Below are 24,204 nucleotides of genomic sequence, written 5' to 3' on the forward strand. Positions count from 1 at the left end.
CTTTCACTCCAAGACATTCACCACATTCTTGAAGAAGACAGTTGTCATTTTCTACGGATCATACTACTACAGGAAATAGGTCACTCATGACAGCTTCAATACAGGCTGCACCTTTGATTGTAGCAACGCAGTATCAGCTAACTGAAACTTTGCACAGTACACACTTCCCTCGCAGGTTGCGGACTGACCCACTTTAGTCAAATACTGTAAAGTTCCGAGTGACCTATTTTTATGTTGGGATTGTTCTGTTTAAAAAGTCAGTAAATTTCTTTGGAACGCGTAAGAAAACGTTTCAATTTTTTTAACTTTTTGTCCTTTTTCTATCACTGTAATGACATCGCACTTAATTGAGACTTTGTCTGGAACATTCCAAATCATCACTGAGGTAATAGTTCAGGGTTTTTGTAGATCATCAGAATTTATTGGATGGCCATTTCAAGTAAACTTAAAATTTGCGTGTTTCGTAATCATAATTTCCACCTCAGATTATTTCGGTTTAAGAAAAGGGAGGAGTAGGGGGAGGCTCATTTTACTATTTCAGAGAGCCTTCTTGATCAAAATAATAAAAAAAGAGTCAAGAAAACCTTTCATTCTTCATTTAATGAATGTGAACCACAAACATCATCAAATCATTGCACTTTTATTGTTCCCAGTGTTGCTAACTGTGACATCAAAGTTAACGAAATTTCGCTAACTTTAAAAGGCTGCAGTTAATTCATGAAGCATTGGTCGAGAATGGTATTTGGTGTGTTTATTATTCATGTAAAGTTGAACCATATGACAAAATTTCAGAATTTTAAAAGATGGTGTTTTCGAGAAAATGGCGCCCAAAAATGGCGATTTTTGAAAATTTCACAATTTCTCGAATTTTTTTGCGACAAAACGGTTGCACACAGAAGCGATACAAATTTTTTCGGAAAGCGGGTAGGTAGGTCTTACCAACCGCGAAAACAGAATTTTAAAATTCGAACCGGAAGTGCTCGAAAAAAATTCGCAAACTTCGACTTTTCAGATAAATTGACGTTCATTTGTTAATTTATGTACAAAAAGATACGCATGCGCAAACCAAACTATAATAAAATATAGTTTATTTATATCCCTATGTACATACCACAACAAGAATTATAACTCTGCCTGTCTCCATAGCCGAATGGTGAGGCTCCGCAGTTAACCATTTTCCATGTCTTCTACAATTCATAAATTGTACTCCCCGTCTTTGATGGCCCATTACTTGGCGGGAAATTTTTTTTCGACAAAACAAAAAATATGGGTCTCTTAAAAACATGTCTAGTTGCTATAAAAAAAAGTTTCAACAATATCTGAGATGGTGATGGCACATGCTCTGCTTAAATTGAAATGGAAGGCACCATACAAGATCTAAAGCAGGATTGTAAAATAGGCGTGCTCGTTTTGTTGATTTTGTCACTGCCTAGTTCACTCTCAATAATGACTATTGCATTTTTCATTCAATTTTTAATCAAGCATTTGGAACTTTGTTGTTACCCAACTTCTGAGAAAAAGGAGAAAAATGCGTTAATAACGAGAATAGCAACTGATGTGCGGGTACAGAGGTTAATGCCTTGATGTTGCAAGCAACATATTCTTCGGTAATATGAATTTACTTGATGAACTTCTTCATTGGTAAGTTGGGTGGACACTGTCGGAAGGAAGGAACTTGAACTTTTTTCTTAAAATAATATTTAACCACGATTTAAACTGAAATGGATTCAAATTCCAGAAAAAAAGAAATGGAAAAAAACACTAAAACAGGTTCTAGAAAAGGAACAAAATGATCTTTTAACAATAACAAAGATCATAAGAAACCGAACATTGAAGGATGAGTTTACTCTGATGATTATTAAAAAAAAATACAATTAAGATACATGTAACAGTACAACTAATGAATGGTTGAGACAACATACGTTCTATCCAGTGGCGCAACTAACGGCTTGGGGGCCGTCCGCAGACAGCATGGAGCGAGAACCCTTCTCTACGTCCCACTTCACGATTTGGGGGCCCTCTGATGGCTTGAGGCCCCCGCAATGCGGGGTCTGCGGGACCCTTATTTACGCCCCTGATTCTATCTCAAAATTGTTCGTCAATGGGAAGTGATCCCAGTCTGGAAAGTATGTACAGCGGGGGACACTTCTAAATGGTACAGCCATATGGAGATTTACGGCTAAGGCGTACCATTTAGAAGTGTCCCCCGCTGTACATTGAGTAGAATACTCAATTACTGTTACAAGCTGGAGGTTAACGTGACTTTTCAACTGTTCAAGCAGGCCTTGTTTTAATTATGCACGAGTTTGTTTAATACGAACTTCGGAATGCAATTACCGCTGAAGATGTAGCAGCAGTGTAAATGAACAATACTGAAGTATTACAGTTTAATTAATAATTACATTCATTCAGTCTCGAAAGAATAATATCAACATAGCAAAGATCAACGATGTAAATAACTGTATCGTTCTTTCGGTGATAAGTCTACAGGATTATATTCATAGGATCAGGACATGGAACACATGAACACTGAACAAACTTTTGCTGAAGGCAAGTCTATGTTCCTGTGTTCCTCCCGTACAATTTACTTCTGACATCTGCTCATCGCTGAGAACGTCTTCGGTTGGTCAGGAAGGATTATTATGCTGCAGTTAACAAAAGCTGGCTTCCTACAGTTCGTAAGAAAATATGTATTGGGGGTGCTGTTGCCAAAAGTTCTATGACGATAAACTTAGAACATTTAACAACTCATAGTTTTATGCTTGTAATAATATGGGAGAAACGTACGATTTCCAAATAACTACAATAATTGTACTTGGAATATTGATATTCTACATGAAAAGTAAAGAATAAAGTAAAGAATAAATTGGTTGTATCTTGAGTTTACACAAAATTCGTAACATCTGTCGTCTTACGTAATCTAACAGAGGAAGACAGTTTGGTAACAAACTTAATCTCCTTGCTTTACCAATTGGGACAGGTACTGTACTTAGTATCAGATCAGTCTAATATTCACTATTGGAGTGATTAGCATTGATCAATGTTTCATGTCAAGCAGTATTACTCTCTCCGGTTCAATATTTGCCATCGCTCTCACAAAACGACACCACATAACTACGTTTTCCCTTCTCAACCGATCGTCCTTCCTAAAAATTTCCAATATAAAAACACTTCATGCAACGCTGAATTTCCATCCGTGAACTATCACTCAACAAGAATCAATGAGAGAGAACTTAAAGTTGGATACTACTTTTGTAAGTAGTATCCATAAAAGTGGCACCGAACTGCATCCTTCGTCAGGTCATCAATGGCTGTTTTTTTTTTTTTCTTTTCTTTTCAGAGATTGTAACAGGGTGTCTACTAAAATTCCAAAATGAAATTTCGTGACCTTTTCTTTCCCAAAACATTAAATTTTCCCAAACATTCTCAAGAGCGAATTTGGGTACGAATTGGGCCAAATTTTCATGCATGCGATAGAAGCATGCTTTGCTTGCGATTTGGTAGCGTCTAAAGCCGACCATAGACAATTTGGTGGTGGATTTTGACATTTTATAGATCAAAATTTCCCAGTCTATACTTATATTTGTTCAAATAAAAAAAATCGTGACCCAAAAGCTAAATTTCGTGACTTTTTCTTGACTTTCATGACCGTTTTCTGATTTCGTGACTTTCAAGACCGATACACACCCTGTGTAAGTAATCCGAAAGATTATCGTTAGTGTCCCCGAATTTTTCTGCAGTGACGCGGATAACAATTTTTCATTGGCTTTCAAACAATTTGAAGTGTGCTTGATCACCTGTTTTAAGGGAAAAAGCAGGCCTTTATTTATTTTCTCGTCTTCGAAATAGCACGAGCAATATATATCATTTCTCGTGACTGAATTCTCTATGTTAAACCACTTTGTTTTTCGTTATCGTCCTAGGATTTTCAGTCATTATATTTATTTTATGAACACTGTAAACACTGAAACTATTTATAATCAACAAATTTTATTAATTCGAAAAGAACACTTAAAACATATCACACTACAACAAAATAATGAGTTGAGTTGATTCTGAGTTTAATATCCCGTTCAGCAGCGAGGCTATATGAGACTTGAAACTAATTATTAACGTGGAATCCGAACAACATGAGCTGCCGGGAATCGAACCCCCGTTTCCCAGGCCAAAGGTGCGTATGCTGACCGCTTAGTCACGAAGGAGCTCTAAAACAAAACAAGTATTCGACATACAGGAATTAGTATTTGACAAAGTATTCAATCCTCGACTAGCGGCAACATCGCGGTCAGTGGTCTTGGTTGTCTAGAACTAGCGTAAAAGAATACTGGAGTGAGTGGTAAACTACCCTCCTTTTAGTTCTGTTTACAGCACGTGACTCTGGATTGGTAAGAAGAACGTAGAGCGCTAGTATTCAGCAATGGCAGTGTTTTGTACATGGTAACGGCAGCCTGCGTGTCCGTAGACGTGCAGGTAAGCGGGAAAATCCTGCTCGAGTTTGCACTCACAAGGATCCACATTTGGCATTCTGGAATGAGAGGCAATAAGCTACATACTCCATTTATTTTTGGTCCTTATTCAGGGGAGTGAATAGTTCGTCGTACATTCGTAGTGTCCTCAATTCATTCTATCCTTCGACCTTATCTGGACACTTTGCGAGACATTTTACAACAGCATAACGAGTGCCTCCATACTATAATGGCAACCCAGAGTGCTGTACTCGATATACGGCTTCCAGCCTGATCTGTTAGAAGAACTAAGTACTGTCGCTTTTTCACCCACCAACTTCGAACATCGATATGTCACCTAAGACGTACCTGGAAGATAGTCCCCATCAGCATCGACGACCTTCTCCCAACGTTCTGGAAGGACATGCATTCCATCGCATTAGAGCTTGGTGGGCCGTGAAGCGAAAAAGGTATCAAGTGCATTTTGCACCTCTACTAGGGATTTGAACTGGCGTCCTAGAAGGTAATTGTCCAAGGAATGGAACAGGTGATAATCCGACGGTGCAATCTCCGGAGAGTATAGCAGATACAATAGTGATTCACATACAAGGCGTAGGATGGTGTTCCGGGTCATCCTAGCCACGTGGGGCTTAGCGTTGTCCTGTAACAGGAAGACCCCTTTGCGAATCAGAAGTGCTGGCTCCATATTTTTTTTTAGTTTTTCTTGAACACGGCTCAACTGCTGACAGTACACAGTTGCACTGATACTCTGACCAGCTGGTAACAGTTCCCGATGCACGATGCCGCGAGAAGTCCACGTAACACACAGGAGGACCACCTTCTGGTGCAGTGATGGTTTGGTTGTTTCGGAACCGGTTCATGGAATGCTAAGCAATGATGACGGCGCAGTGGAGGTTCATACAGGACCCACTTCTCATCACATGCCAACACTCTGTCCAGAAATGGCTCCTTTCTTAGACGAGAAAACAAAGAAACACAGGTGTCTGCTCTCGTTGCCTCCTAGTCCGGAATCAAATCATGAAGGACCCATCGACCCAACTTGTAGTACTTCCCAAGTTGATGGAGGTGCTGCCGAATTGTTTCTCCACTCACACTGAACTGTAGTCCCAGTTCATCATATGTCTGGCCACTCTTCGCCTCAATTACTGCCTGAAGATCTTCATTCTGTACATGTGTTGATCTTCCGGCACGTGGTGTGTTTTCTAGTGTTTTGTAACAGTCCTTAAATTTGTTAAACCATCGCTGCACTGTCCGCATAGTCACGACACCCTTACCAAAGGCCTGGCATATCTTCCGCTCCGCTGCAGCGGCGTTTGACCCAGTTTGAACTCGTACAGTATACATGACCTTATACCTCTGTGGAGGTCCCATGTTCACTCTGTACTTACGCAAGTTCACGATGTAACTGAACTGCCACATCCAAGCAGGCCCGTATTTAGGTAAGTGCTATTCTGTGCTCGAGCACAGGGCGGTAGAATTTAGGGGGTGGCAAAATTTTGGAATTCTTTTTAAGATTGACAATAAAGTAATATTTAAAACTAGCAATCTGCAGAGTTCCGCACAAGCGGAAGAAAATATGTTAATGTGTTTAAGTCGCTCTAATTACAGTAGTTACTAATTAGCTACCTTGTCTGACTGTTTTTGAAAAGTCATCTCTCCCACCCCCACTCCAAGGGGTGAGGATGAACTTGAACGTCATGAAAACTGATACAGTTAAACTCAGCGACCCCAAAAACTATACATTCGGAGCGGCAAATTTCGTCGTTTGGTGGGGGGGGGAGGGGATTTTGTGAAGAGCGGCAAATTATTTACAGCACAGGGCGCACAATATATAAATGCGGGCCTGCAACCAAGTAGTATGTTGGGTACACCCACACCAACAAGTGACCTTCGCCTTATCTCCATATACATTCACCTCAGTGTGAGGGCCAATGGAACACAGACCTGCACAAAAATAGACAGAACTTTCTTGGTAACCTTTATATATTTGGACTGCCTAACCACTAACTGAGTTCCTGCAAGGACCATTCTCCAGTTAAGCCGAGATCTACAGCGAGCATGGCGTAGTATCGCAATATCATACCCCAAGGCAAACCTTCAGCATCTATTTATCTTCATATTAGTACGTAAAGCCCTCTAGCTCCGGTGTTTAGCAGCTAGCGTATGTGCCTTTGGTTAGTCCGAGTTTGAGTTTACGTGAGGAAACACTCAACGCGGATCCCATTTTGAACTGCCTCATGTACCACTAGTCTTCGGTGCTGAAATGGGACCCTAACTCCAACAAACAAACAATTAGTATCTAAATATTAATGTAAGTCTATAGTTAACCTTTGTTAACGCCACATATTTGTCCTTTTACCCTTGAAGAATGCTATACTCTAAAAGTCAAAATATACTGGTTCTTTATTTACTATGAGTCAGAAAATATATTGTTTTATTTCCATTTTAAAAATAAACTCCTTTTTTGTGTGGTGTTACTGTAAACATCTGTGGTTCTTGGAGAAAGTGATACTTTCATTCGGTCATTATAAACAAATGAAAAATGGTCTCGTAGTATGGAATTTCCTATGTTGCTTAATAATATAAAGGTGTTCAACAACACTTCAATGCACTGTTGAGTCGTGGTATGTTTGTCCAATGATGGCCAATATGATTTAGCCTCTTTACGAGTGTATAGTGTTCATTTTGAAACTATGGAAGATTAATTAATTTTCAAGATAATATAGTTCTCTCTCTACGGAAGGAGAGTGGTAAAACATCTAAAAGTGTTCACCGAAAGCAGATGTTTGGCATCTGTATAATCCAAAACTAACGTTTATCATTGGGTTAATCTTTTAAAAGCTGGTAGAACAACCCTAGATGATGATCCTCATAGTGAACGCCAACGAGATGTTAATGTTCCTGCATACAACCTATTGTAACTATTAGCGAGGTTACCACACATACACGACTGGTACACGCTTTTCCAGACGTGAGACTACGACTTCCCGCGGGATCAAACTACATGTGTCCCACATCCAAGAACGAACTAATGAGTAAGTGACAAACTGATTAATAAACTCGCTTGTGCTTCTACAATGCAAGACACCACTAGTTAAACAACCCCAAGAATCAACGAATTGTAGTATTAAAATACTTTGCTTGATTTTATATATATATATATATATATATATATATTAAGGTGGTCCAAAAACATATGAAAAAACTAAAGTTTTGAATTCACTAATGGGTCACTTGTTATTTTATTTCTACCAGTCACATGCATTCATGAGGAAAAATCACCAATGTAGGACTATATTTAGAGGTCGCTCACTCTTGCACAATATTTAACCGCTTAACTTAAAACCACGAATATATTCGTGCAAGGGAAAAAGATCTGAATGTGATTATAAATTGAAACGACGATTCCTTACGTTGCGCTCTATGCATCTGAATACATGGGTGTCCGCTAGGTGTGGGTAACGTTCATTTAGCTAGTTTTGGCTAGTATTTTGTGTTGGAGGCCATTACTTATTAACCAAGTGATGCTTTTTCTCTGTGAAATAATTTTATTTTTTGCAACTTAATTCGCAATTGATTGAATGGAATATTTACTTATAATGTAAATTTCTGGTCTCGAAGGGGGGGGGGGTACGGACCCCCCCCACTTGGCTACGTGCCTGATCATAACGAAAAATTTATGAACGCAGCATTTGCGGCGATGAAAAGGTATTTATGGTATCTGTCTGAATACCTAATTCCTCTTTCACTTTTTGATCCTAGCGTGTCAGATTCAACAAAGCAAGCGATAGCCAACAGTATGGTAGTCAAACCTGAAAAGAAGAAAGATATGAGAAGAGCAGATGGGAACAATTTCACGACGGCAGCTCAGCTGGAATCCTATGCTACAAGGCGCTCCACCATATTCTTCAATGTACTTCTGAACGATGGTGAAGAACAGGCAAAATCTTTCCTTCAAAAAGATCGTTCGTCTTAGATAAGAAATGAAGTATACCAAAAAATGAATACAAGTGTTGGAAACCTGGCTGTTGTAAATGATTGTGCTGACAGAGCTGTTGCCCTTATTCAAGCTTACAACAGTTCTATAACTAAAGATGAGGACCAGAAACAATATTTGGTTCTTGTTGTTGCTCTACATCGTAAGAAAATCAGACTTTAAGAAGGCTACACTAAAAAAATATTAAATTATGAACAAAAACATTTTTAGATGTGATTTAATAACGAACAGATGCAGTGTGAAAGTGAATATGGAATATGATATAATTTTATTACGTTGTAACGAATATTACCTAGGTACATAAAAAATTGTCAACTTTGAGCGAGTACTTAAACATATGGTAGAGCCTTAATATTTTGCAGTTTTGTTTGTTGATGTCATAGGAATAAAGGAAGGAATGACCCAGATTAAAATTCGTAAGTTGATTTTTTTTGCACCACCCTAATATATATTATAAAATTGGAACAAAATAGTTGTAGGAAATTGTTTTAAATAATATATGGCCAAAATAAAACTGCCACCCCTCAGGCAGAGTTGTTACGCATGTCTCACATAAATCTAGCACAGCACTGCATCGCTGCCATTTCCGGCACCTTCTATCTTGTAAATTTCGTGTCAAAATTGTAAACATTTTCCGGGCTAGTTTTATTTTGGCCACTCTATATAAGGTAGGTCCTGTATTCTAAAACGCCCTTGTAACTTTTGTACTAATAGATAAAGTTCGATGAAATTTTGTAACATTTAAATATCGACACGGGGACATTGTTTAACACATTCTGCAATATTACCAGTTTATCACTGTTACTAATTCAAGATAAAGTTATATTTTTTCAAGTAGCACGTTCCATTATTACATATTTCAAGTATACATGTTAATACAAAAACTTACAATACCACATTTATTATTCACTTTTGTGAACTAAGGACGCTAGAGTATCAAAAACATCCGTAAACATCCAAATTTTGTTGAGGTAACAACGCAAGTGAGACGGAGATGTCAATGTACATTGGAAGTATCTTAGTATTGAATAGTATGGTCACGATATGACATTTCTAACAAGTGAGAATACAGGTACAAAGTATTGAAAATTTTACTTCCTTCAAAGGTTTAATTACTTTGAAAAAGTGATGAGATAATTATCACATCCAAGCATATAAATGATTTCCAATAAATGTAAAGATCATAATGCTTTCTACAGCAATTTGATATCTCATCCCGTTTCGGCGACATGAAAAACATGAGTAGAAGTAGCTATACTCCTTAAAATGACGTAGTTGTAAGAAATAGTTTTAAATAAAATTGTTTTCATCTGCTTCTGAAATATCAAATCACTGTTTATAGTATTCGGCAAAGGTACTTACGATGTGCGCTGACACGTCAGTCTCAGTTATACTATTACTATCATAGAGGTCTCGAAAACTTGAATGTTTACGACGTATCTGATACTGTAATACCCGTAGTTTGTAATACTGAATAATAATGTGGTGGTGTAAAATTTCATTTAACATGTAGACTTCAAATATGTAATAAGCTAGTGTAATGCCATTTTTTAAAAAAATTGGTAGGTGTTCAACGGTGGTACTACGGAGTATATAAAATCATGTCAACCTGTCGGTATTTGCATGATACAAAATTTCACAAACTTTTATCAATAAGTTAAAAAGTTACAACGTCGTTTCAAGAATAAATGACATACCATGTATATGGGCATATTATTGAAGCAGTAATAAAAAGGAAATGTACTAAGCAGAGTACAACTACATAAACAGCTGAAGTGTTTAACGTAAAACGGTATTAAATTGTTGATGTTAAGAAACGGTAAAAGTACTCAAAATACACTTATTATTAACACGTTTTCTTTTCAGACCACATTTACAACGCATTAATCATGAACAACGAATTCATCTTTCAATCAGATTAAATCTTCCACGAATCGAATTCCTACTAGGAGAATTTTATATTACCAAATTTTACTTATATTTTAATTTTATATTACCGAACCTAATATACACTGACATATCCTACACCGGAATTTCAGGCTTCTGAAATATCCATATCATAATCCCTCTATTCATCCTACTCACCCGTACCTTATGTCATCTGCCCATCCCGCAAGAAATAAAAATACGAGTTTGAAGTTCAGATTAGCGCATTAATAAATCAATTACTCTTAATATTATCATTACCGACAAAAAATTTAGATTATTATTTCTCCTTTATATTTTAATAATAATAATAATAATAATAAATACTAACTCAAGTACACTAACCTTTACTCTAAGTTCTTTCATTGGCTGAGGCATTAACAGTGATCTAATTTGCGTCACAACTGGGCCATCTGTTCCTGCTATAACCATAGTGTCTCCTTCACGTAGTTTACCATTCACAAGAATGGCGTCAATGGTAGTACCAAGTCCAGGAATAGCTTTAACTTCTAATACTGTTGCCTGAAACAGAAACATAATAATTAATATCAATGGAATAATATTTAATATAAAATCTTATACCTATAAATTACAAAGAAAAGAAAAACTGATTAGTTGATTTTAGTTTAACATCTCTCTTGAGTGCCAAGACTATATGAAGTGAGAACCACGTACGTCAGCTCACTACTTTCCAAGACCATTATTCAGGACTATCTAGATTAGTTATCCACTGTCTCCTAATTCAGGAAGCATCCTAGTTACCTGACAATGGCTGATCGATACCGAAACACTGTGCCCTCATCAGACATCGAATCCTGAACCATGTGCGATTACCATTTGACTACGTCACGAACATTAAACCCTAGTAAACAAATAAATTTATACGACTGATTTATATGTTATTTGTGCTGCTGCCTCACTAACTAAAAATAACTGTTGGTACTAATTCTATCACTTTTGTGCGTCTTTAGAGCAAATTGTCCCGGGTTCGATCCCCGATAGACATACAATCTTGGATAAAAATCCGACGGTTCGGATCCCATTTTAAGAGCCCGAAATACTTTGGGAAAAATTGCAACAAAACGAGTACATTTTAAACATAGGTTGAAATATTTTCCATTACCAAAAATAAAATAAAATAATTTCTACGGTGTATTACATTACACACACTCAACAAGTCTATAATAGCAGAATTAATTTATGTACATTATTTTGTATAATTTTTGAAAGAAATTATAAATTTTCCATTAACACGTTTGCTGCTGAGGACGCCGATGCGCTAGTGCAGGTATTGGCGGGAAAGTGAATCAGCTGCAGGGACAAGCGCCGAGAGGCGTCCGGCGCATATGCCAAATTCAGTACTGGACGCCGATGGGCGTTCTCAGCAGCGAACGTGTTAATTTCCATAAGAATTTACTCAAAAAAAAAAAAAAAAAAAAAATCAAAGAAAACAATGTTTTGCAATACCTCACTAACTAGTTGCTTCCGCAAGACTTTAGCTCACTGTACACTATTGCTTAAAATCGTGCTTAATTGAAAGTTCTAATTGTTTATATTTAACTTTTTTCTCTGTGTGTGTGCTCACCAATTAATTTGAGATTAATAATAATGTTCAAATCTAAATATAGTTACGATCCTTGACTCCATGAACAACTAAGCATGTTGGTCATGTTCAGCTTCATCACTATCCATTTTGAAATAATTAAATTTAAACAATAAAGTTTACTTGCAATTAAATCGTCACGATGTATTACAGTAAAATTCACAAATATTAATATGCTCAAATCTATATATAGTTACGGCCCTTGTCCTATTTCAAATAATTAAATTGAAACAATGTAGTTTTCAAATTGTAATTAAATTGTCAGAAAAGTTTCGTAAATCTACAAACTATACTAGCGTCACACAGGAAGCACAAGTGGCGACAGCAATTAGCACGTCAGTTAACTATTAGAAATTAGCGTTACTCACAGGCTGAGGCATTTCTCTTTTCTGCTAAGGATTATAACATCGTCTGGTAGACACATTGAACATGTGTGTCTCTAATTGGATACTTGTAGAAAATGTTATTTGTGTTTTTGTTATCAATTAAAAAAAAAAATCGACCTACATCTTATAAAAAAAAGTCGACCTACATCTTATAAATGGACTCTTTTCTACTGCAATTCCCTCCGAAATATTGCTGGCTGTTAGGCAAGGTCCTATCTCATATAGCTGTGCTCGAAAGAGACATTATTCTTCAATGAATCTATTTACTACTCTTTGTCCTAAATTTGATCCTCCTCCACCACAATCACTATTATTCCAGTTAATCAATAACGAGGATAGTATGTATCACGCTCGATCGATGGAACTCTGCATGCTGGTAGACTCTACGAGTTTAGTACGCAAATGAAATACTAAGATCTGCTGGTCTTTATTTCCCGAAATACATGCCATCAGAATTAGGGTTCAGACTCGGTCAAATTTTCGAGAGAGAGAAAAAAATGCTATTTAGAACAAAATATATATGGAACAAATCTGTTAAATATTAATTTGAGTCATAGGAAAGTAAGTAATGATACGATTGATAAGCTATGTTGTAAATGCGGTGTGAACACTTGCTATTAAATATATATATATATAGGACAAATTTTTTCCGCAATAGGAAAACATTAGTCTAATTCACTCCCACAAATAAAGAAAAGGAAAAACACCTAGTCATCAACAGAAATTGCTTTCAAACTAAAAAAAAAAAAAAATAAATAAACTGCATACATTATTTTAAAACTAGAGAAAGCAAGAAACCCTGATGTCCGTTCCACAAGTAACTTTCTCCCGTTCAACCTAATATTCTTATCTCTCATAAAACAACGTCATTTGTTTTTCCTACATCTTGAACCCTTCAGCAACATAAGGAAAGAAAGCGAAAGAAAGCTTTCTTATTCAATCTTCCTTTTACAAAACTGGACATATGAAATGAACGGGGTAAAAGCAGTTGTATAAAATTACTTTTTTCTTCTTTTCATCTCAAAAAAAGATAAATCAATGAAGTGACTAAAAAAAGACTGGATTGTTTTCTTTTATTTCTACGCAACAGTTTTAATTTAAAAGAAACATTTTTAATTCGCCTAACATGAACTTACAAAAACCAATAATTATTTATAACCACCAGTACTTAAAAAAAAAAAACCTATTATTTTCAACATATTTCCGATCCACTATTGCAAGTTCGGCTATACCTCACTTCAATTTGTTTTCCTTTAGGCAATTATTTCCTTTTGCATTAAACTATTTTCTGTTTATTTGATTTCGGATATTTCCTTGTATTAATCTTTCTTTCGTTCTTCAAGCAATAAACTTAAAGAATCGCTTTTCACTGGATAAGCGCTCACAAAACACTCTTTAAAGGAACAAACCACAACGGTCAACCATTGAACTAAGTATTGCACGATACGTGAAAGTACGTATGAAGAAACACCAGTTCGTCTATAAACCCTGTTACATAAGATATCCCCAGCAACGAAAGAGAGCAAGAGTTCGGGTAATGAAAGGTACACTGACTTCGTCGTATATTCCATTGTACTTTGATCTCCTTTGAGATACTTTTTTTTTTTTTTAAATATCACTTTGTTACAGCATGCTAATGGCAACAATTAACGTATTCTTGGATTTAAGAGGATAATGACAGAACATCTATCATATTGGAGACCAACATTCTCATTACTTCCTACTTGTGTTCCTGCAAAATTCTGTTGAAAATCGTTGTTACATAAGATATTCAGTAAAGAAATATTTACAAGATATTAAGTAAAAAAATAAATAAATAAATAAACTATAATATTTGTAACTACAATGGCTCATGAACATTAAGTGTCTGAAAGTTCTCTACTCTGCAAAATCACCATTCAAGAATTACTAACATCAGCTGTTTACAAAGTGTATTAACAACAAATTTGCTCTCCTTTGTTGCTGGTGTTTTTTTTTTTTTTTTTTTTTTTTTTTTTTTTTTTTTTTTTTTTTTTTTAATATTTAAAGAAACCACGAGTGAACATGCTTCTGAGTTCCTCTACATAAGTTAACCTATAAATAATGGAGACAAAACTGTCCATTACCATTTCTACTTTAACAAGCAAACTTATAATAATAATAATAATAATAATAATAATAATAATAATAATAATAATAATAATAATAATAATAATAATAATAATAATAATAATAATAATAATAAATAAAAAAAATACCTGTAATTCTTCAGAATACATTAGCCTCTTCGCCAGCATTGACTGACAGCTCTCAACTATCAGTGCTAATAGATTACCCATTCCTTCACCAGTGATTGCGCTTGTAGGAACAAGGGAGACGTAAGACCTTGGATCAGGGTTTTCATAAAACAGAGCAGCATTGAGACCCTGGAAAGAAATGAATGAAAAATTATTAATACTGACTTCCTTTACACCAATATATAACATACACATGGATGCCAACACATTCGAATGAAGGCGAGAGGAGGTAACCAGAGTTTAAACTTACAAACAGTTTAACCATATCTTCCTTTTTAACATACAAACCAAAGGGCATGTTTTCAAACAATATTAATTTTTACAGTATAGCACAATGATATTTCGACTGCTATCATTGATTTCCCCAGTAGCAAATTTTCACTTTCGATTACCTATAGAGAGTGAACCATTAGAACATCGGTTGTTTTCTGCACTTCCCGAGATATATATTACACATACAAGTCTTACGGGTCGTTACAAGTCTTCATAAAATGAGTTGTATATTTTATATATATACAGATATTGTTTCAAATCTATATTCTGAGATGTTGAGGTGCGCCTACTTCAGGCAATTCCAAGAGATATCACCACCGATAATGCTCTATTTGGTGCATCTGCAGTCTGGTTATCGTCCAGCATCGAAGTTTCCATTGCAAAAAGTTGGCATATAATGTAGGCTGTCCAGTAGCAAGCACTCCTCTTCACGGATTTACCATACGTCGTAAATGGTGCAGAATCTCTGCTGTGCAAAGGCCCGTTTCAGGAGACCAAAGTGCAATCGCTAAGGCATCCGAAGACTTCAGTGGAATGTGAGTGAAGAGAATGAATGCAAATACCTTTTTTTTTCTATAGTATGTTGAAAGAAAAGAGATCGTCACGAGAAGTGTGGTTACATGCCTTGTATTGATGCAGTTATATCCAATTTGTCTCACTCCCATACAGATGAGGAATGTCTTCGCGATAGAAATTGCTGTCAGTATGTAAGTCTGATAATAACTGGAATTCACTTCAGCGCTTTTCTGGTGACGGTATATCTAACTTCCCATTCTAACAAAAAAACCAACAAGATCATGAATTGCTTGTTAAAATTTACTACATTCATGGTACCATCTTTGGATAACTTTAACAGCACTTTTTTGTAGAAAATTGTATGCAGCCTATTATAGTCATTACGGCATGAATATGCTTCGACCAGCGTGAAAGTGTACTTCCACTTGTCGCCTCTTAGACTGTGCTTGTAGAACCGTTGACAATTGGTGCGACATTCTGCATTATGTCGTAATAAAAGTTTCCGAACATGTTCCTTTCGATACTTCTCCAAACCCAGGCAGAGATGGACTTAGTCTCTGCAGAGCATAAGACGCGGAAGCCCCGCGGACCTCTTCGCCGCTTTATGACAATATCAAAAGTAGTAGTGCCCAGGTTTAAGATCATGTGTCAAAATATCGACAAGGAAATACAAAAAAATTCTTGATGGCAATGGTTATCTTTATTTGCTAACTGCAGTATCAGAGACAGCTGCACAACACAAGTGGTATCTCGTGTACAATCACGAATATTTTTTTTTTCTTTAACTTGTTACGTTTTATACATTAATTTTAAATGTTGTTTTCTGAGATAGTGATCTAACCTCCTTTGTCATCTGCCAGTTGCATCAAGTCTAGTAATTTAAATGGCTAAATAAATAGATTACTGCTAAAATTAGCATTCAAAGTTTCCTTATGGTTCCTGAATGCTAAAGTGTGTGAAGCTACGAGATGAACGACGCAAATAGCCTCTCTAAAATATATCACAAACGCTTTCGTTTCACTACAGCAATCTGAATTACGTAGATTGAAAAATAAATTACTGCTTTAGTTTCAGGCGGTATAATGTTGCAGAAAGGTGTCGTTTGCGCAAGGCTGAACAGAAAATATGATCTAATTTTACAAATCTATTCATCTAATCTACAGGTATACTACAGGATAAATTTAAGGGCAACAGGGCTCACTAATACACTGATCATTTAGATGGAGGGAATAATGGGAATATTTTTATTTATAGTGTATGCACTAGTGTCTTACAGATGGGATATTGATAGAACTATAATTGGCTTGGCTATTCTGAGATTTATTAAACTTCAGAATTGAATGCAACACATGTGTTGTCGATAATTGTTTTAAAAAATCACGAGTAGTATTCGGACCCGGGCGGTTAGCCTACGAAAAGGTCGCCAGTGATCCCAAATCATGATGAATTATGGTGCTGCTTATCTTGGAGAATGTTTTAACAATGTTTGGATACCTCCCTGTGTACTTGTTTTTTTCCGTGACAAAAACCTGCACCTTCCGGATAGCAGCTGGTGATCGGTTCATAGTAGGGCGGCCATTGAACTGTTTCTATCTTACAAGAACCGCTCCATTCCTTCCATTTTCTGCTTCTTAACACACGTGCTACATGCCATCTTCGAAATAAATGAATCCATGTTCCCTGTACATCTTGATTATGGCTCAACAAATACATCTGATATCAGAAAACACCGTTATGTAGCTTTCCAGTAGCACTCATTTTTGGTGGCATTCTTCAACACACCTGACACGGATAAATTAAAACCCAATATAGCTATACGACCGGCGATGGCAGTCACTTCGCGTTTCGTGGCTCTACTACAACTTGTGAAAACCGTCACTGCAGATCGGAAAATCTCTGCATATACGAAGCTCTAGATTTTATATATACGTTTATACTACAGACACTTAACAATGTAATGGAAACACGTCAGATGTCTGGTTGGCAACGGTCAGGCTGGGACCGCGACGTCGGGCTGTTAGTGCTGGTATTATAGAGAAATCTCCGTACGTGAGGAGCAGTAGAATGGCAGTGTGCAATGAACTGAGCAGATAGTGATAATGTAAAATGGACGACCTCTCTGGTTTCCAAAAAGGGGCAAATTGTTGGTGTCGCCCCGAGCGTGACGAAAGTAGCAAATGTCTTTACTTACGGCGAAACCAAATCAGGCGATGATGGACGAAAACCCTCAGTGACAGGTCCTGCCAATCATTAAAGCGAATTGTCACTCGGAACAGTCGTGCAACTGCGGTGCAAATGACGGAGGAACTCCAAGCAGCACCTCCCGCAACCTGTGTCGAGAATCACAGTCCGCCACGGTTTACATGACACGGACATACGAGTTCGGATTGCTCGGGAGGAACCGCTGTTACGAAACCATAACGCTTTAGCACAACGCCAAAGATTTCGCGAATACACAACATGGACTGATGATGACTGGAAACGTGTGATACGGTCGAATGAGTCATCGTTCATCTTATTTCAGACTTTTAGCTGTATTTTTGTGGCGAACACCCAAATAAATGTATGGTTTCCGCCCCCATCCTCTCCAATGGAACTGGCTAATGCACTGAACGCGGAATGATCGAATATTCTACTTGCCGTATTATGGAAAAGAAAATTATATTAAAGAATTTCGACAAAGTGGAAAGACAATGAATCCTTCGATAAAGAAAGGGAAGACGTTAGTCTGAAATGTGTTTCTAAATTCTGCACATAGTGATATTGTGTCGCAACTTAGAATGAACCATTAACTGGGTTATATGGGGCAAAGGCCTTAGTGTTCTATACGTTTCTTAATTTTCAAACGACGCCCTACCCGACAAAAAAAGTGTGAATTATTAATTCGATTCTTAGGTATATATATATGTATATCACTAAAACTATAATTTTATATTAGGTACTAATTTATTTGGCTTGGCTCTGATCTGAAAACTTTTTATTAACAATAGTAACTTTTTAGTGCCTACTTCATTACTTTCTAACTTTTAGCGCTTTTTATTATTTCCCACTTTTTAGCGCTTCTTTTTGAAGTCGGCTGATATATTTTTGTTGATATGTTTATCGTTTTCTGTCTTACATTATCTTCCGGATAATTTTTATTGGAAATCTTTCGATACATAAATATATACAATGGAACTACAATAGTATCTTTCTTAGATGTAAAGATTGCGCGCTTAACCTTTCTTACTACGATCATAAGAAACAAAGTATACATATGTAAGAAACAATCACAATAAATAATTTATAATTACCTGCTCTGCAAACTGTACAATGACTTCTTTCGTTCTCTGTTCAAATTCAAGTTGAGTATTAGAAGCCTGATTTTTCAAAATATCTCTAATGTCTTTCCTACTATGAGTTTTCCAATCGTATAACCTGCAGAGAAGGAAGCAAAATTTAAATATAGATTTCAAATTCTTCATCATTAATATTCTTAAAAATAACTGCAACTTTAATTTTAGCTGTTAAGGAAATGAACTGCTGTTCTATTTCTAATATAGTATAAACATATACGATTTCATGAAAGTCATGATTTATGCATTATATAGTGAAAACCTTTCCATAACGGACAGGATATAATTTTTGTTCATATGTAATTTAACACACAAAATATTTTCTGAAATTAAATATACCTCGAATAGAGTACAGCAGACACACAATCCCATTCCCATAAAATGTCTTTGTCGTAACTCAATCCTAATGAACCACAACAAGCAGTAGTTGTAAGTTGAATTTGAAATAATTCTTTTCTCTGTTCACAATACATTGTTTTCTCCTGAGAACACTAAAATCTGAATATGAGTAAAAACAACTATACAGACATGAACTTTGTGATGTGTCGATTTAAGGCTATAGACTTCACAAGAATTCCACAAAAGAGATACGCAGATATTCAGTTACAAGAAATCACACATTGATGAGGATGGAAGCGGAGAAATAAGTCATTCAGTACAGACTGCCAGTCAAAAAGCTTTCATATGCATAAGCAATCATATCTTGGAATAGATTGCAAGAAATACTCAAATTGCCTAAGACTGTATTGAGAAAACAAATGTCCTACAAAAGATTCCCAATATTACCGTTGTTTACCCTTAGGCATTACATTCGTACATGTATTGCAACGAGAAGCAACATCACTCACATTTGAAATATCAATAACACAGTTCTAGGTATATGACAAGATGAAGTACACGAGAACAAGAGCAGAAAAGAAGATTTAAAGTAGGCTTGGATATATCTCAACAGAAGTCTAAGAAATAAGTGAATGTTTTCCAGCTGCTATTGTTGAGTTCCCAGGAGGATCAATCAGACAGGCAAGATTTAAAATCGGATGCGAGAGCACATTTCGTCTGCAGAAATCGAAAAGGTGAAGACATTTCTTCTCTCCTGGTTGATGGAAGGTGAATTTAAAAAAATCAAAAATTAAATCGGAAACAACCGATACATTACAATGTGACATAGTAAATCAGACCTATTTTCAGACGTTAAGTTGTTCTCGGTACAGGAATCGTACAACTGCCAAATGAGAGAATTTATGCGCGAAATTCTTAAAAGAAACTTCTAAAGTTGCTCCTGGGATATAAAGAAGCCATTATGAAATTTATGGTATGGTTAAGTTACGATGGGGTTAAATGTCATCAACAAGGGATATAACCACTAAACAGTGACATACATTGACTAATCAAATGCGTTAAGATAGTGTAGTGAAATCTCTTAACAGTACTCTCTATAAACGCAGAGCCATTTTTCAATAGGACTCTGCTACCACACACAAGGCCAAAATAGCACAAGAATGGCTCACGAACAACGTACCCTAATTTATTAATTGTGAGGATTGTCTGACTGAGAATCAACTTGAATTTGCTGGACTATCCTTTGTGGCACGAATTGGAGATGATCTGTACTAAACTCATCTTAATGTGCATTCTCTAAAATGATTGTTTGTCCAAGCTTTGAAGAAATAATGAATAATACTGACGCGTGGTCTGACCATCTGTGACTCTTAAGAATAAAGGAAGTCAATTTGAATATTGTTAGTGTTTCTCCTGTTGTTGTACTTTGATAATTAAAAAAAAAAAAAAAAAACGCGAAGTTCATTTTTTAAACTTTTTTTTTTTTTTTTTTTTTTTTTTTTTTTTTTTTTTTTTTTTTTTTTTTAAGATACGATCATGTATGTGAGGGGCAGAGTTTCTGGTAATACTATGCATATATATTAAACTATATCTTATTGTTTCTGCTCTGATATTTGTGAACTGATGGATGGACAGTCGCTCTATAAAACTTCCCACACTTACACATAGCACAGCTTAGAAGTTTAAAAATGAATAACTAACTCAATTGGCCTATGGAACCCAATGAACTCTTCATTGACTTCTGTCATTAGTCAACTGAATCCAATTTCTACTTTGTATTTCTACTTCTGCGAGATCCATATTAATATTGTTCTCCCACGTGCATCTAGGTCTTCCTGATGTTTTTTTCTCTGATTAGGTTTCCATTAAAATTTTGAAAGCGTTCATACTTTCTTTTATTCTGGCTATATGACCTGCCTACCTGAGCTTCCTGGATCCAATGATCTTACAATGTTAGATAAACGGTATATAATAAACTGTGCTGTTCCTCGTTATGATGTTTCCGCTTTTCCCCATTTCCATCCCTCTTGGATTCGAATATTCACTTCAGGATTTATTTGTAATTTCTTCAGTCTGCGTTCTTCCGTTAAAGCAAATGACCCTATTTCTCAACCATTCAGTACAACAGGCATTATCGTTTTATGTATTTTAAACTTCAAATACTCTGACAGAATTCGAGAATACAAAAACGATAGAATAATAACACGAATTCCCTGCTTTCAGTCAACATTTAATTTATTCGTGAATACGAATTTTCGTGTGTTAATGTTGATCCTAGATATTTTGAAAGTGTCTACTTTGTCGGAAGTATTACTCGACATTTTAAGGCATCCATAATTTGCTGTATTACGCTCACGGCAAATTTTCATGTATTTATCTACAATTTTAAACCTATGTTCCTGCAGACGTTTAATAAAAACTCTGCATTTCTTTCTAGTGCCCTTATATTGTCTTCTATCAGATTGACATCATCAGCATAAACCATAACTTGATAAGTGCCATTCAGCTCTAAGCACTGGTTGTTATCCTATATTTCCCTCGTAGCGTATTCCAGACCAAATTGAATAACGGCGACAATGGATCTCCTTGTTTCATGTCATTTTCAATCTGAAAACTCGAGGACAAGTATCTATTTCCTACCTGGACTTTACTGTCCAATCAAAAAGTAAAATATAAATTTATATATAATTATTACGCAACTTCTGGCTTTTAGTTTTCAACTTATTTCAGTCAGCTAGTGAGCCAAATTTCTTATTGTGAGCTTGCATTAATAACTACATACACTATGATACAAACACTACTGACCTATTGTGCTAAGTTTATCAGTCAAAGAAACCTTACGAACACATACCTATCTATCTTATTTAAGGCCACAACAAATGGTGTTTTCTTGTTCTTTAAAAGATTAATTGATTCAATTGTTTGAGGTTCCAAACCATGCATAATATCGACGACGAGAATAGCAATATCACATAATGAAGATCCACGTGATCTTAAGTTGCTGAAAGATTCGTGTCCGGGAGTATCAATAATTAAGAGACCAGGAATCTTCAGCTGAACGTCAGAAAACTGAAAAGAAACAATAACATTACAATTATTAGGGACTGGATATCAAAGACTGAATAATGAAAGATTTGCTTATATCATTTACTTTCATTTAACAGCTCCGTTTCGAAACCTGGAAACTGTTCCTGTAGTTTAGATCCCAGGTTAAGCTATACATCCACGTCTCAAACAGCCTTCGTGCTGACATGAACATTTACTCGAAACAAAACAACCAGTGTTCATATAACAGAATTTGAATACAATCTACTGAGTGATAACAGGTATTTAACACCATTCTCGAACAATATACATATATGACTGCCCTTACTTGAATCGAAGTACTGATCTGCTTGCAAATAAGAATGAAAATGCTTTTCACAAACAGAATGTTTTCATAAAATTCACATCTACGTATACTGACTATTGTTGAATTGAATAAATTCAACATGCTTCTCTGCACATAAATCGGACGCTTTGGCAAATTTTCTCAATTTTCGTTTCTTTTTGCTTTACACTAAGAGGTTGAGTCATCGTAATTACAAACATCTCCGATTTTGTTTAGTGCTTTTAGTGCAATTTGTTTCTGCAAAGATTCACGTTACTTACCAATTATTTTGATTTACATATGTCAGCACTGAAAATCGTTTTTCTCAATATGGTCTTTTGCTCTAACACTCACATACATACATACATATTGTATAAAATATTTTCCGAAACTAGAAGGTGGAGACGGTAAACAACTATAATTTAAGAGAAAATATTGCTCAAGACTTTAAAGCATTTTCTGCATTGCCTTCGTCAATATAACCTTATGTAAATCTCAGTGTTGTACAGGTTAGAGCTGTTACTGAAATAATAAACTTCCAGTATATTACGAAATAAACATCTAGGATTTTTACAGCGATTACCGTGATATGATGAAAATTTAAACCTAGTGACTATAGGTAGATATTAGTGACTATAGGTAGAGTATACGTTTTTAAAGTAAGGGTTTCGTTTAATCTAGACAGATATGTTTAAGTAAACAATGAAATATACAAAAGTGTTGAAAAGAGTAAACTTGTCTTCATTAGAAGCACTTCTATGAATGAACCGATTCTATGGTTCATTTATATAAATAACAACAACTATTATTAAAATAGATCTGACTTTTTATAAATGGAACTAATAAATATGATTATGAGCTGTATGATCATTCTGGAAAGTAGGTCGTTCAATATTTCTACAAAATGCAAAATTTTCAGTGTCATACTTATGACGTCATAGTGCGCATACAGATATTTGGATTGTAAGTACGAAAAAACTGGAATTACCTACTAGTTTGTCTCATAATATTTTGCAAATATATGATGACATATTTTCCTTTACTCAAATTCACATAAGTTAACTGAAATTGTGGTGAGGAACCTTAATTAATATATACTAATGGCTTAGAATATACTATTTCACCTCTAAAATTAAATTATCTTTTTAAATTGTAGAAGTGTGTACGGTACCTCAACGGTCCATGCATTTCCAAATTCTGGCACAAGTCACTACAGAAAGAGGAAATTAGTTTTGGAACGCGAAGTTAATCAACTTCCTTACAACCTTAGTTGTGCGGTCATAATTAGCATCAAAACGTTCCAAAATTAATTTTTCTTACGGTTTACACGTATAAATTCCTACTTACTCCTTTGATAAACTTCGTCTGTTCCTTTATGGCATCGATTGGAACGTTGGTTGCTCCGATTTGTTGCGTTATACCGCCCGCTTCCCCATCCTGTACATTAGTCCGCCGCAATTTATCTAGAATTTTTGTTTTACCTGTTAAAAATAAAGGTTAACTTATTATATGAAATAAATGCTGCACGTATTACCAGACAGACTATTACTTATTGCTAATTATTAAAAATATCCAATTCAGTCTGATGAAGACGAACTGGTTCAGAGAGAGTATTCAAACAAAACTAAAATCTTAGGAGGATAAAAATTCGGCAAAAAAAAATAAATAAATAAATAAATAAATACATAAAATAAATAAATAAATAAATAAAAACACA

At 35.6% G+C, this 24,204-nt stretch overlaps 1 protein-coding gene across 1 annotated transcript in view; it reads right to left on the reverse strand.

The window, feature by feature from the left end:
• The window catches only part of eIF5B (eukaryotic translation initiation factor 5B), a 377,721-nt gene that overhangs the window by 268,629 nt on the left and 84,888 nt on the right, over positions 1 to 24,204 (reverse strand). Inside the window, exons 11-15 of the mRNA XM_081752175.1 lie at positions 23,835 to 23,968; positions 21,969 to 22,186; positions 18,737 to 18,860; positions 14,616 to 14,783; positions 10,735 to 10,911 (exon numbers count right to left, since the gene is read on the reverse strand). Coding sequence (XP_081608301.1) covers positions 10,735 to 10,911; positions 14,616 to 14,783; positions 18,737 to 18,860; positions 21,969 to 22,186; positions 23,835 to 23,968 — 821 coding nt within the window. The remainder of the gene's footprint in view (positions 1 to 10,734; positions 10,912 to 14,615; positions 14,784 to 18,736; positions 18,861 to 21,968; positions 22,187 to 23,834; positions 23,969 to 24,204) is intronic.

The sequence above is a fragment of the Thermobia domestica genome, chromosome 3 (assembly GCF_964235325.1).
Source record: "Thermobia domestica chromosome 3, izTheDome1.hap1.1, whole genome shotgun sequence".
Taxonomy (NCBI): Eukaryota; Metazoa; Arthropoda; class Insecta; order Zygentoma; family Lepismatidae; genus Thermobia; species Thermobia domestica.